Below are 21,252 nucleotides of genomic sequence, written 5' to 3' on the forward strand. Positions count from 1 at the left end.
GGGCAGACCGTACTTCTGCATATCATCCCCCAATCTTTAGTTTACACTTAGATTGTATGGTGGCTGGGATGTTTCCTCTTCTGCTGCAAGCTTCCGGAGGCATGATCCTTGCTTGAAATGAACAGCAGCCCAAGACTTCAGCTTGTGTGGATAGCATCCTTGTAGGGTATGTTGACGACTAAGTTCCTTGACCGCATTGTGTCAGAGCGGTAGAACAATAGTCGGGTAATTACTCTTTACTAAAGTGCAGAAAAGTAAACAAACCGACTAAATGATTTAAATTGTTCTTTGAGCTGAGCAAGATCATGATCCCAGATCGTCACCGTGTCTACCAGACGTGAGGCGCGTGCTGTGAAATTAGACAAGGTTATACTGGCATTTGATTCACAAACAACAGAGCTAAGAATTGCTGTCCATAATTAGCTGTCAACAAAGTTTGCCCTTTTTCATGAGTCAGGCCGTCCAAGCCAAGAGGACACGGTCTGATATCCGAGCCAAGCTGTCATAACGTCATGGCTGGCATTTGTAATATGGATGTTGTAATGAGTTACATGTCACAAAGCCCAATTCTCTAAGCTGGACCAGGTACCTTTGAGTCATGACACTAACTGTTCGAGGCCTGGGTATGATGGAGCTTTCTGAGACAATGGCTTAACGTTCATACATGAGCTTGTGACCAGTGACTCGGCCGGCGACAAGGATCGATATCAATCAGTAGGATTCTGTTTCGATTGATGCTTCAAACAATCGAGTAACCAATTCAATTTCACGGTGGTAAAATGATATGGAATCTTGACGAACTGACACCTGCTTGAAGCGGAGTAGTTAGTCAAGGTACATGGTCCCCGCAGCCCCGTCATAGAACTGGGGTATCACTCTGGCATCATTCATAGAGGTAGTTACATGTTTGTTTTGATAAAGCCTCGTGATGCATGGATAGAGAGTGAACCATTTATGAGAGAATGTATCGAGGCTGGCATGTATAGTACACACTGCCGAGACTTGGACCCAATTACTGAGGGATAGGAAATTGAACGAGACAATGTTCAAGGAATGACCCAGACAATCCAGGCTAGTAGTACTAAGGTACTGTAGAATGCAGGTTCAGTTGCATCGCATCCATCGCTCGCATCGTCTACCTTGCCTGGACCTGCTCCACTAAAGCTTCACGAACTTGCACCTCCCTGACTTGACCGACACACCTTTTGCGACCTCCACTTTCTCCATCCAACCAACAAGAGTTTGGTCTTGTTATCTCCAGGCTTGTGTTGTTTGGGACTGGCCTTGCATCGTCTTCTTTTCTTCAACGGCCTCTCTTCCTCTCTTCAACTCTTTCTTCCTTCCCTCCCTCCCTCCTTCGTCCGTCCTACATGTAGAGTAGGTACAGTCAAAGACTATTGTTGGTTTTCGACTGTAGGTATTCTTCATCTATTCGCCTCCATCGGCATCCAGTACAAACATCTTTTTTTTCCTTATTTTCCCTTTTTTTTCTTGACGTATACTTTTAGTTGTTTACGGTCTCTACAACAAGACGTCATTCGCCAGACCAAGCTCAGAGTATACATACAAACCTCTGTAGGCTCGTTTTTCTATATCAACAGGCGAATCACGAACGACATCAGCATCTTCTGCGATTGTCGGAATATTACTTGCGACGCCTTTCGGAAAAGCAATTGCGATTCGACAACCATCAGCTGCTAGTCACATTTGACCAGGATACTTGCGACAAGGAACCTTGATCTTCGACGAGACCTCCGACGCCGCAGCTACCGCTACCGCTACCGGTCCAACGCGTGCAACCCACCTTGGGATGAATCATCTGCCCCGAACTCATACCGTCTGATTTTCTTCTATTCATTGTCGCACCATCGCCGCGAATTTCTCGCTTTCCGCCTCCGCGGCCGTCTCTCACCCCCAGTGAGTTCGACACTTTATTACCAGCAATAATCCGAAACCATGGGGTTTGCGCGGTGTGAGGGGCCTGTATGGGGGATTGATGATTTCAGTGTCTGTTTCCGACAAGAGTTTGTGCTCCCTTGTCTCTCTAACCATGCAATTGACTGGCTGACCAATTCTTGTGCTACTCTAGCTATCTGCAGATCCTCTTTCCTCTGATCGCCCTTTTTCTTTCCGTTGCGCTTATTGCCTGGACCACCATAGCTCGTGCTCTAAGCTCCTGGTCTAAATCAAAAGCTAGGTATCAACAGCTTTCAACCGATGACCGCCGACACAGCCATACCGATCTCCCTCCCGAACAGATTAATGATTCCGACGATGATGACGCACTTGAGATTAACGGAGGTCGTTTGGCCCTTGTCAAGACCACAACTCGAGGCTCCATTGTTCAATCCGACACCCCATCTGGACAAGTGATTTCGCAGATCGTCGAAGAACTCGCCATTGCCGGTCTTGTTGCTGTCAATGTTATCCAACTCTCCTCTGGCAGCAAAGGTCGCCATAGCCATGCCGCGGCGATTACTGGGCTTGTTATTTGGATCTACGTTTTCGTCCTCTCAACCTTGCGTCTCATTCTAGGTGCTATGAAATGGCGAGGCCCGCATCTCTGGAACCACACAGCTTTCCTTTACAGCTTCAACTGGGTTATCTCCATTTTCCTCTTCCGCTCTGCTTTCCTCCAAGATGGTATCAGCCAAGTCGATCAGATCACGACCTTTATCGAGTTTGGCCTCATTACGCTCCTCTTCGGAATGGCAATGACCACTAGAAAGGGCAACAAGACGGTTCTGTTGGAATGGGAGGACGGCATTGAACCTTCGCGCGAGCCGTTGGCCAGTCTGTTTTCACTTGCTGTGTTTGGCTGGGTTGATGCGATCGTCTGGAAGGGCTGGAAGGCTCCTATGGAAATGGAGCATGTCTGGAATCTGCTTCCCAAGGACAAGGCCGCTGCTGTTATTGCCGATTACCGTCAAATGAAGCGAACGGGATCTCTTGCCATGCACCTTCTCAAATACTTCAAGAGGGATCTCCTAATTCAGTGCGCACTCGCCGTCCTTGCTGGTCTCTTTACCTTTGCTCCGACCCTTCTTCTCAAGGTGATTCTCGAATTTGTCGAAAACTACGGTACCGTCTCAGAGAACGATAGGCCGATTAACGTTCTCTGGCTTTACGTTATTGGCCTCCCCGTAGTCGACCTCATACGTTCATACGCTGATAACCAAGCTCTCTGGATTGGTCGCAAGATTTGTATCCGAGTCCGAGCTCTCATCATTGGCGACATTTATGCCAAAGCCCTTCGTCGCAAGGCCGCTTCTGGCAAGGACAAGGTGTTGCTCGACGAGGACAAGCCTAAATCCACAAAAGGTGACGAAGCTCAGGATGGTTTCATGGGCAAGGTCAAGCGAGCGCTGGGCATGAAGGACGATAAGAAAGCTACACCCAACGATGCTGAATCCGCCAATGACAGCATCAAGGATGACAAGAAGGACGATTCCAACGACGAGCAGGCCAATCTGGGAACCATTATTAACCTCATGTCCATTGACAGTTTCAAGATCTCCGAGGTTACAGCTTACCTCCATTTCTTGTGTGCCTCTGCACCTACTCAGCTAATTGTTGCCATTGTTTTGCTTTGGCAGGTCATGGGTCTCAGTGCGATCCCTGGTATTGTCGTCATGATTGTCCTTTTGCCTGTCAACTACGGTCTTGCTCGTGGTTTCACCATCACTTCCAAGAGAATCCTTGCAGCTACCGACAAGCGTACTAATGTTACCAACGAAGTGTTGCAAAATATTCGCATCATCAAGTACTTTGCCTGGGAGCAGCGCTTTGGCCGCATCATTGATGAGAAGCGCCAAGCTGAGCTCAAGGCGCTGCGCTCGCGATTCATGGTCTGGGCATTGGCTGTTGCTATTTGGAACTCCGTGCCCGTTCTCATTACGTTCTTCTCGTTCCTTGTTTACACCTTTGTTGAGAACAAACCCCTGAAGCCATCAATTGCCTTTACGGCTATTTCCCTCTTCATGCTTCTTCGTGTTCCGCTGGATCAATTTGGCGACATGTTCGCCCACGTTCAGGAAACCAAGGTTTCCATTGACCGTGTTGAGGAGTTCCTCATGGAAGAAGAGACTGACAAGTACATTCAACTCGGCTTGGACAACGTTGATGAGGATGGTGTCAGACGAATTGGTTTCAAGAACGCCACCCTGAGCTGGGGCAGCAAAGAGACTGTTTCCGAGGACAGCACTCGTGCATTCCGACTCATGGACGTGGACATTGACTTCAAGATTGGCAAACTCAACATTATCGCAGGACCTACCGGCTCAGGAAAGACATCAATGCTGATGGGTCTCCTTGGCGAAATGACTTTGATAGATGGAGGCGTCTACTGTCCTGGTGGTCGCAGCCGAGAGGAAGTTCATCCCGATCCCGAGACCGGCCTGGCCAACACGATCGCATACGTGGCACAGGCTGCTTGGTTGGTCAATGCTAATGTTCGCGAAAACATTCTCTTCTCTATGCCGTTTGAGGAACAACGATACCGCGATGTTATTGTGGCTTGTGCTTTGGAGCGCGATCTTCAAATTCTCGACAACGGCGACGAAACTCTGGTCGGAGAAAAGGGCATCACACTCTCTGGTGGGCAAAAGCAACGTATCTCACTTGCTCGCGCACTCTACTCCAACTCTGCTCATCTCCTGCTCGACGATTGTCTGAGCGCTGTCGACTCTCACACTGCGCAGTGGATCTTTAGCAACTGCATCCGAGGACCGCTCATGAAGAACCGTACTTGTATTCTTGTGACACACAACACGACACTTTGTGTTCCCTCCTCTGAATACGTCGTGCTGCTCGAGAATGGCCGAGTTGAAATCCAGGGCCCCTCCGCAGAGGTAATTGCTTCTGGCAAGCTTGGTGAGGAGATCCAAAAGTCTCACCCAGGATCGGCCAACCCCTCGAGAATTCCTTCTCGTGTTCCCTCCAGCGTCGGCGACGATGAGACCACGGTAAACGGTCAGGGTGATGCCCTCGACGGCGTGGACAGCTCCAAGGATACTAAGAGCAAACCAAAGAAGGATGCCATGGAGGAGACCAAGGCCACCGGTTCAGTCAAGTGGCCAGTTCTCAAGCTTTATCTTCAGGCTATGGGACCATGGTGGTTCTGGGTCGTTGCTCTGTTTGTTTTTGTTGCCCAGCAAATCTCTGGACTGGCTACCAACCTCTGGGTCAGGGAGTGGGCGAACCAATACGTGGAACAGGGTGGTCCTGTGGGAGTGGAGGCCAAGTCAAACGCCTACTCTACCTCGCAATTCTCCAAGGTCAGCTTTGCCAACGCGGTTCGATTTGGTTCTGCAGACGACACCCCTGAACAACTCAATGGAGCAATCGTCCTGCAAGCCGGACACGAGAACGTCAATGCTATGTACTACCTGACTGTTCTCGCTGCCATTGGAATTGCTGGTGCTCTTGCAGCCTTGTTCAGAGATCTTTGGGTATTCTTGGGTTCGCTGACAGCATCGGAGCATCTCCACAACCGACTGATCGCATCTGTAACGCGGGCTAAGTTCAAGTTCTTTGATGTCACCCCACTCGGTCAATTGATGAACCGCTTCAGCAAGGATCTCGAGGCGGTTGACCAAGAGATTGCACCGGTTGCCATTGGTGTGATCAGTTGTGGCATTTCTCTTATGATGACAGTTGGCCTCATCACATACATCACACCCAAGTTCCTCTATGCCGCTGCCGGTATTTCTGTGTTGTTCTACCTCATCGCTGCCTTTTACCTTCGTGCCTCGCGCGATCTCAAGCGACTTGAGGCAGTTCAGCGCAGTCCCCTGTTCCAGCAATTCGGCGAAACCCTGAGCGGCATGACAACCATTCGAGCTTATGGTGACGAGCGACGATTTATTCGGGATAACCTGGAAAAGGTCAACGTTCAGAGTCGACCCTTTATCTACCTGTGGGCTTGCAATAGATGGCTGGCCTTCCGGGCTGATCTTGTTGGAGACTTGGTTGCCTTTTTCGCTGGCATGTTCCTCATCCTTAACCTCGGTAAGACCGATGCTGGTGCAGCTGGTATCTCCCTCAGCTATGCCTTGAGTTTCACCGAGAGTGTCTTGTGGCTTGTACGACTTTATGCCATCAACGAACAGAACATGAACTCTATGGAACGTATCAAGGAATATCTGGATGTTGAGCAGGAAGCCGATGCCATTATGGAGGACAGCCGACCCCCTGTCGACTGGCCGCAAAAGGGATCCGTCGAGTTTGTCGACTACACAACTAGCTACCGCAAGGAACTCAACCCAGTCTTGCAGAACATTACTCTCAAGATTGAGTCTCGAGAAAAGGTTGGCATTGTTGGAAGAACTGGTGCAGGCAAGAGTTCATTGGCTCTTGCTATTTTCCGCGCACTAGAGGCAGACGAAGGCAAGATTCTCATTGATGGACTTGACATTGGCAGCATTGGTCTTCAAGATTTGAGAGAGAACATCACTATCGTGCCTCAAGATCCCACATTATTCCATGGATCGATCCGAAGCAACCTGGATCCTTTTGACCAATACACAGATGATGAAATCTTTGCGGCTCTTCGAAGGGTGCAACTCATTGGACCCGATGAGCCTGCAACATCACCGCCTACGCCCACAGTTCCTGATTCGCCTACTGCCAAGACCAACAAGAACATCTTCCTGAACCTCCAATCACCTGTGGCTGCCTCAGGTACCAACTTGTCGCAAGGACAACGTCAGCTTTTGTGTCTGGCTCGAGCCATGCTGAAGACGCCTACAGTGTTGGTCATGGATGAAGCAACAGCATCCATCGACTACGCTACCGACTCAAAGATCCAAGAGACGATCCGAGAGCTCACAGGTACAGTGATCACGATCGCTCACCGATTGGCTACCATTGTGGATTATGACAAGGTGCTGGTTCTTGACAAGGGTCAGGTGGTGGAGTATGCTCATCCGTGGGAGCTCATCAACAACAAAGAGGGTACATTCCGTAGCATGTGTGACATGAGCGGAGAGCTGGATGTACTTCTCAAGGCAGCCAAGAAGAAGTGGGATTCCGGACGTCTAGTTGACGATTCATAGGAGAAAGAAAAGCTGTCACTACGGATAGAAGAGGAGGATTGACAAGTACAAAGTTTTTCTTTGTATAATGGATAGGCAACATTTATATGTACAGCCTGACTTTGAATACAAAAGTATAGAAGGCATTTGCCTATTAATAAGTTTTGAATAGTATTTGTTGTGTTTAAAAGTGATGTTTAGTATCAATGTTTCCTCACATTGAAGAGGCCTCGGGATATCAGAAACATTGACCGCTAGAAGCACAAGAGACGAAATTAGTAGATCAGCTTATGCCCCTTGGACTATGGTTTTTAGACTACTTATTTTTGTCTCCTAAGACTTGGGCTACTACCCACTAGACAGGTCATGATGTTGGATCACTAGTCGTGTCTTCTGACAAAGTCATCTTTAATGCCGATGTGGGCCTGTAATGCGGGTTAGAGAGCTTCTCCGCATAGATTATTCGGTAAAGAATAGTCTACGTGTTGATCATTCGTGTCTTTTACAACAAGCAGTTCCGTTCCTTGTTTAGCCCTTGTTGAATTCAATAGTTACAGGGAGCCAGGGAGCCAGCCCCCCTTGACGCTAGGTACGCTCAGGCAACAAAACAAAGACTGTATGCGGGCTGAAAGCGCCTATAAATAAGGGTACGTATTTCTCGCCTCGTCACCCACGAGACGACATGATCGACTTGGCAACGTGTATGTCTTTTAACTATTATTTGTATTTAAAAACAAACTCCTCTCTTCTCTTGTCGTGATTTCCTTTTTCACCCCTCATTTTCCCCTCAAAAAGTTAAAATTGCTACAGCCAATACAAGGCCACGTCTGTCATTGACATTTCTAGTTCTTCTGTAGTGTTACTGTACCGCTGGGCTGTGGCGATTTTTGGTTGGGCACGTGCTCCCTCTCTCTCCATATCCAATTACTTGGGGGTTGGACTACGACGACTCTTCCCGACTTTCCATCTCGACATCCGCCAAAGGGCGTAAAACCCTTTTCCTTCTCTCTGCTGTAGGTAAATAGGCAACTCTACAGCATGAACCCTCGGGTTGTCGTTTCCCAGACGCCTCCGCATCTGGATTCGGAGAGTGTAGCATCATCAGCTCAAACATCGACTTCACACATGCCTCTTCATCACTACCCAGAAGACCAGCATCAACATCAACATCAACCTTACACAGATCGCTCAGAGGATGACGATCCGCCTCCTAGCTACACTGTAGTCGATAATGAAGGACCTCACGCCAACCCATTTGACCTCTTGCCCATGAGCACTTCATCCCTTGGAATCCATCCCTTCAAGGGCACGTCGAATGACAAGACGGTCTACTATCTCGACAAGCGTCTTGATACGGACCCCGAGTTTCTGGAGCAGCACGTCAATGATCTCGCCAAGGAGCCGCCGAGACCGTATGTTCGTGTTCAGGGCGTTGACCGCAAGTCTGGCGAGAGCAAGAATGGGATCGACTTTGACATTCATATTGAACTCACCCCGCTTCTGTACCAGGAGATGGCTACGCGTCGCTCATGGAGACGTATCCGCGCTGTCAACAATTTTGACAAGGTACGTCGTGGAACAGCCAAAATGACCCGGGCACCTGGATTCGGCGGTAGAGGACCACCTGAGGAAGGCACACCAGGAGTGTCGCAGTGGTGTTATCGGTATTGCACCAACAAAGCCGGTCTCAAAGCGTTTGTGCTGGAGCGACGTATCACGGGGTGGGATTTTGCACTCGTGGGGTCAAGATTGGAGAATCTTGTCCGGGAAACGGGATATCGTGGAGAAATCAACATTACGTTTCCTACAACAAATGCCCGCGTGGAGATTTACAACAATTGTCGTACCAACCGATGGCGTCTTACCCGATGGATAGTCCTGTTTTTCTACTTTACTCTCCTGTGGTTATTTTCCTGGCCGTGGATATCTCTCCGAACACGATGGTACGAAACAGTCTACGTGGAATGGTCCATGAGTCGTCCTGACAGACAGGGCACACTGCGTTATGCATGTATGAGTGAAGATCAGTGGTGTCGACTCTGGCGACGACCGATACAGCAGGCCATCAAGGCGAGACGCAGGGGTCGATTAAGCCAGGATGATATCGACGATGCGTATGTTGCTCCTGGGGCTGAGGACTCTGCGAGGGGTATGAGAGCTGGTTTTGGGATCTTGCAGAGGACGTTTGGATGGGGTGGAGATGGGGAGGGTAGTGGGCGACATTCGCCGTGCAATAGGTAGATGGATGGTGTTTTGGGGGATTCACTCCTTTTGTTCCGGTTGCATGCATGAAAGCGGGCGTATCAACAAAATGCATTGTTTGTTTTTATGTATTATGATTCATGACGATTCCCAGCTCATATAGTCTTGATAATTTAGAGTGTTTGGCCAATACGCAATCATGAACTTGGGTGACGAGATGCTAGCAGATACACTACAACAAAACCATTATATAAAACTCAACCACCGTTTAATGTTGAAAAAGTAAGTTTTATTAAAACACAGTGAAATCCGGTGTTTAAATACTTCACAGAGTTCGATCATGGGCAAAATGATTGCTTAAACTTTTCGGGACGCGTGCTATAGGGTAACTTGTCCCTTATCTTATCTTTCTTCCCCCACCAATGGTTCGCTCACTCATCATCTACACATCCCTTACCAATCTCAATCATCAAGCTCAACCAACTTGACAGTGCAGTCTTTTTAAACACGCATAGCACAATATTGAATACAGGAACTTACAACTTACAAGGATTGAACTCATACACGTCATCATGGCTGAAGAAGAGATGAGTTCCAGCTCAAGAAGAATATTGGCCGTGTCCCTTGAGAACGAAACGGCCGTCTTGTCAAAACTGGTAAAAGGTGAATACACATATTGATAATTATTATTCATTCTGCCTCAAGTTAGGCTTGGCATGGTGGACTAACACAGGATAGACCTCACGGGAACAGCACCGGAATCACCAGACCCTACTCTTGGTCTTGCAGGCTCAACACATCCACTCTCACTCAAAACACCATACTACTCTACAACAGTGCCTATCTGGCTCGACCTCATCGGATCGCCTTCCGACTGGTCGGAATCCTTCCTGTCAGAAGAAGCGGCCGAAGTTCTCGCCGTTCTTGGAGGTGTCATGGTCGTATTCACTGCAGGACCCGTTTCATCTTCAAAGGACCACCCGGCAAAGGATCTGGTAGAGCATGTCGGCAAGGTCCTGAAGAAGGGACTCGGAGGATGGGAGTGGGACGGAGTCGGACTGGCTATCGGTATTGGGGGTGACGGGCATGATGAGGAATGGGACGAGATCTGTGCCGAGGCGGGATTGGAGTTTGTATCCGTCGGAGGAAAAGGTGACACTGGCCGTAACGAGTTTGGAGGTATGCTCCGCGATATATCACTTTTATTAGGGGTAAATCACTGACGAAACATGCAGAGAAAACGGGAGTCGCACGTGTTAAGGAAGCTCTGGAAGCAAACGACTGGTCAGAGCTCGAGGCGCCACTATCAGATTCTGAATTTGGCGATTTCGAGACTAGTTCTGCGAAAGGAGGCGCCGAAGAGGAGGACAAAAAAGACCTTGATCCTCAAAAGATGGGCTTTGGGTTCGACAAGACTGATTTCGAAGGTTTGAGACGGGCGATATGGGAGGCAAGCCAGGAGGATGTCGAGGAGCCTAAAGATGCAGACACAGACACAGCGGGCAAGGGCGCATCTGAAGCACCTGCTGCCGGAGGTCTGGAAGACCTTGATGAGGAAGAGATTGCCAAGATTGAAAAGATGATGAGAAAGTTACAAGCGGTGAGGGAGGCGGGGGAAGGTATGGGAGAGGAACAAAGGAAAAGAATGGCTGCTAGGGCTGTTGAGGAAGTCATGAGAGATCTATAACTGAAGATGAGTTATCTAGACGAAAATTTACATAAACGTTGTTTGGATAGACGATTATTTTCATTTTTTTCTTCAGCATACAGAATGGGATGCTTTCAAAGGTTCGTGCTAACAGCGTGTTGTGCTTCAACTAGTAGCACTCCTATCCCCCACAAAGATGAACATATAGACAGGCACATCGATCTATCGCGTCCATCTGATGCGACACATATATCAATATCACTATAGCACGGCTCGCTTACCATGGTGCTACACCATAAAGTCCGTTATATAACTCTACATACAATCGTGATTCCAAGACCCTGGGTCCAACGTAGCACACATTCAATAGTTTGATCGTCTGACGAGACTTTTTGTCATTGGTATGCAATAAACCAAGGGAGCTGAGACAATTGTCGAATAGCCTAACAAGTGCAAGTGAAGTTTGACCCAACATGAGGGATTTCTTAGAATTTTCGCATTCATAGTATTGTTGTTTAGCTATATGACAACGGGTTATAGGCAAGGAAAAACCGACAGAGGTTTCGGATTTCGAACATTGGCGGACGGGGTCTCAACTGTATAAGCACAATAGGTCCGGTAACCTGAATCGAGTTCCAATATGATACGCTTCGGTTGTGGGTTTGTGCTCCAAAAGTCACACTGGGCCGTGGTGACACTTGTTCTGAGAATGCAATGCAGTCAAAGCGTGCCGCATAGCGTGCTCTTGCACAGACACATTCCGCACATCTTTATTTAGACATTGTGCAACAAATAGTTAGCCTAGCTAGCCATGGCGGCATAAGATAGCCCGCTGACTAAATGGGGCAGAGATGCAGTCCAGTGTGAATCGTTGCATGTGCATAGTCTGGCTTGATGGTTGTCAAAAGAATGGATTCTGAATCCTGATATCGTCAGTGAGATGTCGACTTCCTTCCATGGATTTCATTTTGCTGATTGCTGTTGTGATGTAGTCCGTATAGTACCCATGTGGATTCAGGACAACTGTATGTGTACCTTGAGAAAAGAATAAAGATCAGGCATTAACGGCTGAATGAACAACGAAGGTTTGGCGTCGGCGGGTCTTATGCTTTCTGACCCCAAAGATCTGGCTAGTTACAGGACTCGGCAAAGCAGTGACTTGCTAGTGTCGTTTGTCATGCAAGGGAGGACCGCAAGATTGTTCTATAGGTCGAGGCGTCTACATATGTCGTAGTGTGTTTGTTGGTTTTGAAGTTATTCTCCTATCGCAAAACGACTGCTTGACTCGACTCGATGGAGTTGGTGATCAATTATATGGGGACAAGGCCAATTCAGACCGGAAAGAAGCAACCCCGGGCACCTAAGAGTCTTGGTCGGTTTAGTTGACCACAATAAGAAGCAATTGAGTCGTCTAGTTTGTGCACTTGGCTAGAGTTGGTAGACGTCAAAAGTCTCAGACACCCCATCTGGGCAGTGGCTAGCTTAGCTTGCCGTCCCACAACCCTTGTTTGGCGTAGGTAGCCAAGCAGGGGAGCGACTCACGTTTCAGCGCGTTTGGACAGGAACGTGCTCAGCGCCTCACCTCACTTCAGCTGTTTTGCGGCTTGTGCTATATGGACGTTTTACGGTGCACCTAAAGGTATAAACCCACATCGAGTCAGCGTGAGAACCGTCGCTTGGTTCTAGGGATATCAAGATCCGAGGGAGTAGTCTATCTCCTGAATAATGCATACCAATTCTGCAACAGCTGGTAAGGAAGAAAAGAACCGGGTGGTCGACAGGACGCGTTGACACGCTCTCAACCGCGCCATGGATGCGTCCGCATATGCACGCAAACACGTCCCCTGTCTGTCAACTTTGCTGTTATTCGTCGGCACATTGACCCGTTATACTGTATGTTGTTTGAACTGAAGCTTTACCTGGATGACTGAGGTGACAACAATTGCATAGTAGCCAGCCCGATGACCATGGGTTGAAAACTCGATCGACAGTAGGGTTTCTCGTGCCATTGACATTCGTCTGTGCTTTTCGACCTCAGCAGTCAAGATAATAATAAGCAGATGTGTTATCGTCGCTAGAAAATGGTTTGCCGTATTCTGACTGGTGCTGTCAATTGCCAGCGGAAGAAATGTCACCAGCGACATCATCCCTACTAAAACGAAACACTTACATCCCGAGAATTCATGCAAGACGTTAGACAGTTGGGGTAGACGCTTGTACCAAGAATCTTTGGAGTGACCCAGCATGTGAAGCCCAGAATTTGAATCGGGAATCGATATTTCATCTCCCATAGGCCAAATGATTGCTTCATGTTGCATCGTGAATGTTCTTCCCATGACGGTGGATATTCCTATTCACATATGAACTAGGAGCGCATTCTGTATCTTTCATCCCTCGACAGAGAGAAAGGCGAAAGGAGTTGGTCTTGATGGGGCGATCGGTACCCCTAGACTTGATCGGGTGAGGTAAAACTGCAACACGATGTGGATCCAACCGGAGAAAGTCGAGCGTTGGTTGGTGTGGTTGGTTTTGGATGATGATCCTGCAAGGCACTAAACACATGTCCCCAGATACAAGCTCAGAGAACCACGTCAGGGGTAGCGGACCTGAACCGGCAAGCAGTACAGAGCGAGAATGCTTCGACGACAATCAGTTTGTTTTTTGACTTGTCATGTTTGATCTTCTCTCATCCCTTCCGAACCGCCCGGAAAGAATTCGGAGCCGGTAAAGAAAGTCGAATGTCCTCCGAATCATTGCCACATTTACCAAGTATGTCTTTTGCATAAATGCATGCACTAGCGAAGAGCATTCTGTGTCCAGACTTTCAAGAGCAGCCACAACGGTTGAGGCTTTGCTGGTGGCAAAGCCGACATGTAACAGATTACGGTGGCCGACAAACCATCTGTCGCCGACTGTTGGGACGAGCAGTCACCTGAATGTTCCTGACTCTTTTTTTTTTGATGCCATATTCAATCTTTCCTCTATGGGTAAAGTCCCAAGTGACAGAAGAGCTAATGTTTCTAAGCCCTGACCATTGGTTGGCCCCAACGTCAATGGCCTAAACTGAGCCTCTAGGTGAACCTCTGTTGGAGACGTTGATCACAAGCAGTGCCAACTGGGTGGTCACAAAGAAAACCGCCTTCATGGAAAAGGGGTTGGAAGTAAAGACGGAGCGTAGGCCTCGCCAAGAATAAACGATCCACATAATGACGATGGGGCGGGTGACTACTGCAGGAACAGGGTCTTAGTTTTCAGCGGCTCCTGAAGTTAGGTGAGATCTGGCGTGGTGGGATGGCCATGGTATGAGAAAGGATTTTGCTGCAAGGTACGTGAGATCCGTAAGTGACGCGTATGTAGAGCATCTGGATAGCGTGATGGGATCATGAGAAGTTGGAGAAGGAAGAAAGATGTTATCCGAAAGTTGGAGCTTGGTTCAAAAGAAGGCCTCCGAAGGGAGCTTCTAGATTCAGAAGGTCTTTCCCTTGACTCGTTCATGCAGTTGTTGATTAATATAAATTACTCAGGAGTCGATAATTCGCTTCTTCAGAACCGACTTACTGGGAATTTGTACCGACGAGGGGGTGATAGTTCCGATACACCCATGGTTGGCTTGCCGATATCAAGTCACGAGTTGAGAAATGTACTATGGATGTCGAAACGGATGCGATGTGACAGATGATGTAAAAAAGGCCGATAGACAGAATTCGAGGGACGTTTCTTGGTATCATCGAAACTTATTGTGGATAGATGTTAGTTGGTGAAACCATTCGGAGAGCATGGATCAGGCCGCTTGATGTTGATTCATGACCAGGCATTCTGGCTCAACCTTGATCCTCGGTATTCTCAGGTCTTGGCTGGTAGATGTTTCTGGACTCTTGTCAGCTTAGCCCCCATTTGTGTAATGGTCAAGGGTATATGAGTGAGCCGACATTGATACCCAGACACAGAAGTTGTCAGGAAGCCGAGACCCTTCGTACAAGTGCCGTTGTATTTGATCCTCTAGCGCAAATTCACGAAAAAGAACCTCAACGTCAGAGCCAAATGATTTGTCCCTTTTCTTTTCTTTTTCCATGTGGGGAGTAACAGCCGATAGACGGGAGCATGACACTTCGACCACTGTGCTGTGCCGTTCTGCGATCGACATTCATCATCATGACAAAGTCGAACCCGACACCATGAAGTTGAGCGGGCGCACGGTCATGTTGTTGTTGTTGAATATTTTGATAGACTGACTTTCCCTGGACTCTTCTCACAGTGACATTTCTTGGCGTTGTGACATAAAATAACAATCGGGAACAAATCAAGAAAGAACCATGGGTGTAGCGCCTGTTTGGAACCATCTGGTGACGCCTTCCCTACTGGAATACGCGACGGTTCGATAGGGCAAGACCGGCGGCGTTTCTCGGTTTCCTTTTTTGGCAGGAAGGGCTAACGTTGGAATGGCGGCCAATAGGGGTTGAAGTTGTGCAAGATACAGCACCCTTTTTGCCGCTCCGTCTTGGGGGCCGTTTCCCTGTCGTCCCCTAAACTGAAGCCACTCCGTTGATTGGCGTGTGCCTTGCATTAGTGGATAGAACAAGGGCCCAATGAATATGCACAATGCACAAAACACCATCAATGTAAGCTCGACTGCGCACAAATAACTGACGGGAACCTCAGAAAGGAAGTCAGCAAGAGCAAGAGCCCTGCCTGCCCCTGATACGCAGGTACCGTGCCCTGCCGATACCACCCCACTCTCTGTGCTTGCAAACTCTCATGGACACTTCAACTCCACTCCCGTACATCGCTCAACCATTCATCCGCTTCTCGCCGCGTCCTTGCGCCTTGGCTAGGACTGCTTTGCAGAGAGCTATCCGTTCTACCGTCCCCGCCAAAAGTCAACTGCAGTGCATCCATCAGCCACAACGGATTCTTTGTTGCATGACATATACCCTGGTCTGATGTCTGGGACGAGAACGCCGATCAGGTCTTTCGATGTCAGTTTCTGTTGGTGTCAGACTGACACAGACTCATATGTAGCGAAGCCCAATGTGACATGTGGCAAGAGATCAAGAACCTCAGCCTGCAGAGGCGGACCGAACAGACCGAATATGTATACACAGTGATTCTACACGTTTTAGAAGTACGACCGCGAGCAACAATGAACGTGCCAAAATGGATGATGTCTTCCCCAGCAGTAGTCTTGCGGGGCCCCTGGACGTTGATCCAGGGTTGTTGACCACAAGCTTTATCACCCAGCATGTTCCGTCCCCAAAGGCGGCAACGGCTTTGCATTTCACAAAACCGAACGACGGACCGAAATCCGATCAAGTCTAGGCCAAGAGGTGTCAATACGAACAGGAATCTATTTGGCCACAACCGCCTAAAATTGATGGACAAATGGATGTCTCTCTTTGAGTTGGGAGCTGGGATGTTTGTGGTGGTGTCGGATGTGGACTGCTTGCACAGTTTAAGTGGGTGTGAACACCTGGGTTTCTCGTCAGTCACTCGTCAATGGTTCGTTCACAAAGTCTTCTTGCGCTTGACTTGGGTCCGCTATAGTCTACGGATATCAGCACCACTCACTAGGAGGCCCCTCCCTCGTGCACATCGCGCGGGCTGGATGTGACACGGCTGGCTTCTTGGGCAAGGAAGGGGCCTGCTACATAACTGCTCAGAGGAGTGCAATGGTGGACGACCAAGGAAGAGACAAAATTCCTCTTCTGGAAGAAATCGCTTATCTACGAGTAACGTTTGTTAACCTTGGTCATTGACCTAAGAGACAAGGCTGAAAAGGAGGTCAATCACAACCTACCTGTGTCCCTTTTGTGTTATCTCACAAGTGTTGGTTTAGTTTGTACTAACATGGACACAGACTAGACAACGTTTCTGAGGCCTTCGTGCTTTTCTCTCAAAAGTCTGGCTGAGTTGAACGACTTGTAGTGGGACCAGGGGGTACGTGTGAATGGCTAGGCTTAGGTCCATGGCTAGGTTCGGTCGGCTTCAGGGCTGCAATGCATAACCCCCTGGTCCCTCAACAGCTACAGTATTGTACGCCGCGATGTGGTTTGCAACGGTCACAGCCCCTTGGCGCGTTAAGCTGTTGTCCAACCTCTGCCCTCCACCAAGGTGCGCCGCCCAGTCAGGAGACGGAAGTACCTGGGGCTAGGTAGCTCCGTCAAGCCACTGCTCAGGTACCCGCAACTCAGACGCTGAGTCGGCGGCAGGGTACTTTGGGTCGAGGTCCCCATCCTTTTTCTTTTTCCCAGTTTCTGAGGCCTTTGCACCGCGTCGTGTCCCCACACCACTAGGGGTGGTACCTTGGCCAGGGTACAGGCTTTAGTACCTTTTCTCCGATCGAGGTGCCCGTGGTGGAGGGGGCAGCACCAGCAGGTAACTACTGACTCTGCATATTCAGTGCAGGGCTAAGCTAGGCTTCTCCTTTGAAGACATCCCCCATCCCCATCCCCAACTCCCCCCCGTTTCTCTTTTCAATCTCGCATCGCCAGTCCACTCCTTCCTTGTGACCGCTTCTTCTGCTTCTTCCCCCTCGTCCTTTTGTTCATTCTTTTTTCCTTATAGTCACTCTCTTGAATTATTCAAACTTTCAAGCCATATTCGGTTCCCGTCACTCTTTCCGGGTCCATTCCTTTCTTTAGGCTCACTCAAGCTCACACAGCTCTTACACCAGTTTTGTCTCCCGTCCGTAACGTTTTAAAAACGTCGAAACCATTCGAGACCACCAACCAATCCGCCATAACGATACTTTATTCTTCCTGTTTTCTAAAAGAATCAGGACTACATTCTTTATCTGTACTGATAATCGAATCAACAACCACTCAACACATCTCTTGCAACGACTAGTCGACTTCGGCTCCGTCCCTGTCTCTTAGTCTGCCTGATAATACCGATCACTTTAACACGCGTTTTGTGAATCAAGCTTAATCGAACGACACCCGCTTGTATATTCACGCTACGGCAATCGATATCTCGACCACTGTTTTATTTTATCTCATAATCTCTACCAGAAAGTGATCGCATACCCGCGATCTACTTTTCAAAATGGCCACGGAAATGGATCAATCCATGGCTCTGGGCAGTGTCCAAGAGGTCACCACACCCACAACATCCTCACCATCCATTCCTACTCCTGTCTCAGCCGGCATGAAGAGGGAGTCGCCCTCCCCCTCTGCCAACGGTGGCAACTCTGCTTCACGACGACCCCCTCGCAAGAGCACTCTCACTCAACAGCAAAAGAACCAGAAGCGACAGCGTGCTACTCAAGATCAGCTGACAACTCTGGAGATGGAATTCAACAACAACCCCACACCCACCGCTACTGTTCGTGAGAGAATTGCTGATGAAATCAACATGACCGAGAGGTCTGTTCAGATTTGGTTCCAGAACCGGTATGTCATTTTTCAGCTTTTCTCGATTACCCTGCTAACATTACTAGACGTGCCAAGATCAAGTTGTTGGCCAAGAAGAGCCTGGAGACCGGTGAAGATATTGACTCAATTCCTGAATCGATGCGAGCTTATCTTGCCATGCAGGCTATGGAGTCTGGTAAGGGTCTTGGTGGAAGTTATCTTGGCCGCACTGGACTGGTGCCTTTTGGTCACGGTAACATGATGCTCGGCGGCGACCAAGGAGGTCAGGGCAAAGTTTGTGAGTTGCAATTATCTACAGTATTTATGATTTGTGCTAATTTGACAGCAGTGATTCATCATCTCACTTGCCGATCTCTCAGCATCGGAAAATGGACTCGAGTTGGACAGAACACGATGGATCTCATCATCTTCTACTCGCCTGACAAGTGCACCATGACCTACTACATCAACAACGAACAGGCTGGCTACAAGATCGAGTATCCGTTCTCATCCATCAAGAACATCTTCCTCGAGAATGGCGAAGGAGACCCAACCAAGCTCGGCGGAATTGTCATTGAGTTGAACAGGCCCCCGAACTTTTTCATGGACTCATCGCCTACTACCAACGGATTCTTTCAGTGTGGTGACTTTACTGAAGATCTCCAGGCTACCCAGTGCCTGGTTCACCATCTCGGTGGTAACCCCAAGGTTCTCAGTGGTCAACTCGCCAAGCTCGTCTCGCTCGAGTCTTTCATGAACCGCCACAACCCCAATCCCTACAACGACCCCCACGCCCTTTCCGTGTCGGCCCCTGTCTCACCGACTGCTCGACCTTCTTCGCAGCCCAGCTTCAACCCTCACCATGTCGGCATGTTCCAAGAGCAACAGTGGGGCATCCATCAGATGCACTCTGGCATGCGTGCTGGTCCTGGCCACAAGCGCCAGCGTAGTCGCTCAGTTCCTGGCCCTGTTGACTTTGCCATGTTCCAGAACCAGCCCATGCCCTCTTTCTACATCCAGCCTCCCGGTGAGATGGCTCCTCCTCCTCCTCAGCACAACCCTCACATCTACGCTCCTGTGCCTCAACCTCCCAGCAACATGGCACCCAACTTGCGCATCGACACTCAGGCAGGCTTTGGTTTGGATATGCGCCAATATCCCATGTCAGCCACCACTGCTTCCCCTGCGGAGTTTCCTCCTAGCCCAGGATTCTTCCCTCCTGGCCCCGAGGTGCCTCAGTCTAACTACAACACACCCTACGGCAATGGATTCCTCTCGCCCATGGCCAACGGTGAGGGCATTCCTACATCTGTGTCTCCTATCTCTTTCAACGGTGGTGAGCCTTCTATCCTGGAGCAGTCACCTCCCATGTCGATGATGGGACGCCCTGGTTCAACTGACATGTATCCTGTCAACGATGGATCATGCGCCGTCTCGGAGGACGGAACTGGCCTGAACGAGATGTATTCCAAGCACACCATCAACATGCCTATGCACACGCCTTCTCCTGGATATGTTCAACATCATCAACAGGCTGATCTCGACATGGAACAGCTTGTGCAGTTCGACGCAGTTGACCCTTCAAGCCTATCCCCTGAGGCAATGCCCCATGCTCAAGGAAACTGAGCAAGCAGTACTGGGCGGGTATAGGTGTTGGTGGCGTGTTTTTACTGTATGTATCTCATACTAGGGCGTTTGGCATATTATACCATTGGGATCTCCTTTCTTTCCGCCTTTTTGTAGGCGACTTTCTTTGGACAATTTCATTCTTCACTTTTACCAGCTTTGATACCTACGGTACTCAGCTTGATCGATTCTCACCCCATCTACGGCCATGATGAACCTGCATGACGATACACTTCTTACATCGGTCATGTATGTCGGGCACAACACAGCGATCGTACAATTTTCCAACTCTTTTCTTGCGCGTCGACAGTTCTATTGAATCCTTACCGCATCTCGTTTATCCCTTGGGTGGTTTCTGTTCAACACTTTCACTTTATGGACTGAAGGCATTTGCCTTTTGGCCTTTTTACCTCGAGCGACGCTGTCTGACCACCGCACGTTGTCTTCTTGGGCCTAATTTGTACGTACACATTGTTGTTGGAGAACAAGATATGGACGATAGTATTTTAATAAGTTGTTGGTACCATGTCTTTGAGGTACCACGTTGGATGCTGGGAAAGCCCCGGTGGCTTACTTCGGGTCCTTGGGATCATACTCTTTAATGGGGACTAGGGTTTTCTTTGTGCTTCAAGGTACATGGGAAGTACCTTGTGGAGTTTATGAGCAGCTAGGTTGCTGTCCTCGGTAGGCGTCAATAGGACGTTACTTGGAAGCCTACTGTCGGACATGAAGGCATGGGTTTTTGGTGTGGAATACTCGGAATAAAAATGGGGTTATGTTCAGTTTTTGTTCATTTTTGTGATTCTTGTGAACCGTGATTGAGTACCGTAATGATATAAGTCATTATAAAACAAAGCTGATACACTTGTGCAAGTCGAGCCTTGACGGATGGTTCGGAGGTGTGTATAGTACAAAGTACACTTTAGAATAGTGTGACGGTTGAATAAATAAAGCTTGTCCAAGCTCGGATGAAATCAAGGTTAATCAATGTCTCATAATGCGGTAGTTTGTCATTCGGCTGTTCCAGTACATGAAAGTGCCTTGCTCCAAATCTGCAAAGCGTATCGTCTATGCTCTCTGGTGCCGCTTCGTCAACTCCCACGCGTATCCGTACATGCATGTCAGAAAGCGGCAGGGTCTATCTATTATCGTCAGTGGCTGTGAATAGACATGCGTATGTTTCGAGGCGGAGGGACAGAGATGATTGGTTCTACGTTGCATGTGTGACGATGATGTGTTGGTCAGCTTTGAGAGACATGTTGATCAAAGTGTATGTAGATCATGTGCAAGAAGCAAAGTCAAATTGTTCTCAATTGGCATCCTCCGAAGATTGCAAGAAGCCCATTTCAACAATATTGAAACGGTTATTTCCCCATTTCTCGGAACTTGGAGA

At 48.7% G+C, this 21,252-nt stretch overlaps 4 protein-coding genes across 4 annotated transcripts; all 4 read left to right on the forward strand.

Moving 5' to 3' along the window:
- Positions 1–1,956: 1,956 nt before the first annotated feature.
- Positions 1,957–7,055, forward strand: ABC7 (ABC transporter 7; the record flags this gene model as incomplete). The annotated part of the gene is made up of 2 exons (XM_044857137.1): positions 1,957–2,007; positions 2,100–7,055. The coding sequence occupies 2 exons, from the start codon at positions 1,957–1,959 to the stop codon at positions 7,053–7,055; spliced, it is 5,007 nt and encodes a 1,668-aa protein (XP_044704450.1).
- A 1,017-nt stretch (positions 7,056–8,072) lies between these two features.
- Positions 8,073–9,275, forward strand: FPOAC1_012790 (uncharacterized protein; the record flags this gene model as incomplete). The annotated part of the gene is made up of 1 exon (XM_044857138.1): positions 8,073–9,275. The coding sequence occupies one exon, from the start codon at positions 8,073–8,075 to the stop codon at positions 9,273–9,275; it is 1,203 nt and encodes a 400-aa protein (XP_044704451.1).
- Positions 9,276–9,808: 533 nt separating this feature from the next.
- On the forward strand, positions 9,809–10,923 carry FPOAC1_012791 (uncharacterized protein; the record flags this gene model as incomplete). The annotated part of the gene is made up of 3 exons (XM_044857139.1): positions 9,809–9,899; positions 9,975–10,415; positions 10,472–10,923. 3 exons carry the CDS (start codon positions 9,809–9,811, stop codon positions 10,921–10,923), a joined length of 984 nt encoding a protein of 327 aa, XP_044704452.1.
- A 7,002-nt stretch (positions 10,924–17,925) lies between these two features.
- Positions 17,926–19,859, forward strand: TRF2 (Transcription elongation factor SPT4; the record flags this gene model as incomplete). Its single annotated transcript, XM_044857140.1, has 3 exons — positions 17,926–18,272; positions 18,320–18,531; positions 18,583–19,859. The coding sequence occupies 3 exons, from the start codon at positions 17,926–17,928 to the stop codon at positions 19,857–19,859; spliced, it is 1,836 nt and encodes a 611-aa protein (XP_044704453.1).
- Between the last annotated feature and the right edge of the window lie 1,393 nt (positions 19,860–21,252).

The sequence above is a fragment of the Fusarium poae genome, chromosome 4 (assembly GCF_019609905.1).
Source record: "Fusarium poae strain DAOMC 252244 chromosome 4, whole genome shotgun sequence".
Lineage (NCBI taxonomy): Eukaryota > Fungi > Ascomycota > Sordariomycetes > Hypocreales > Nectriaceae > Fusarium > Fusarium poae.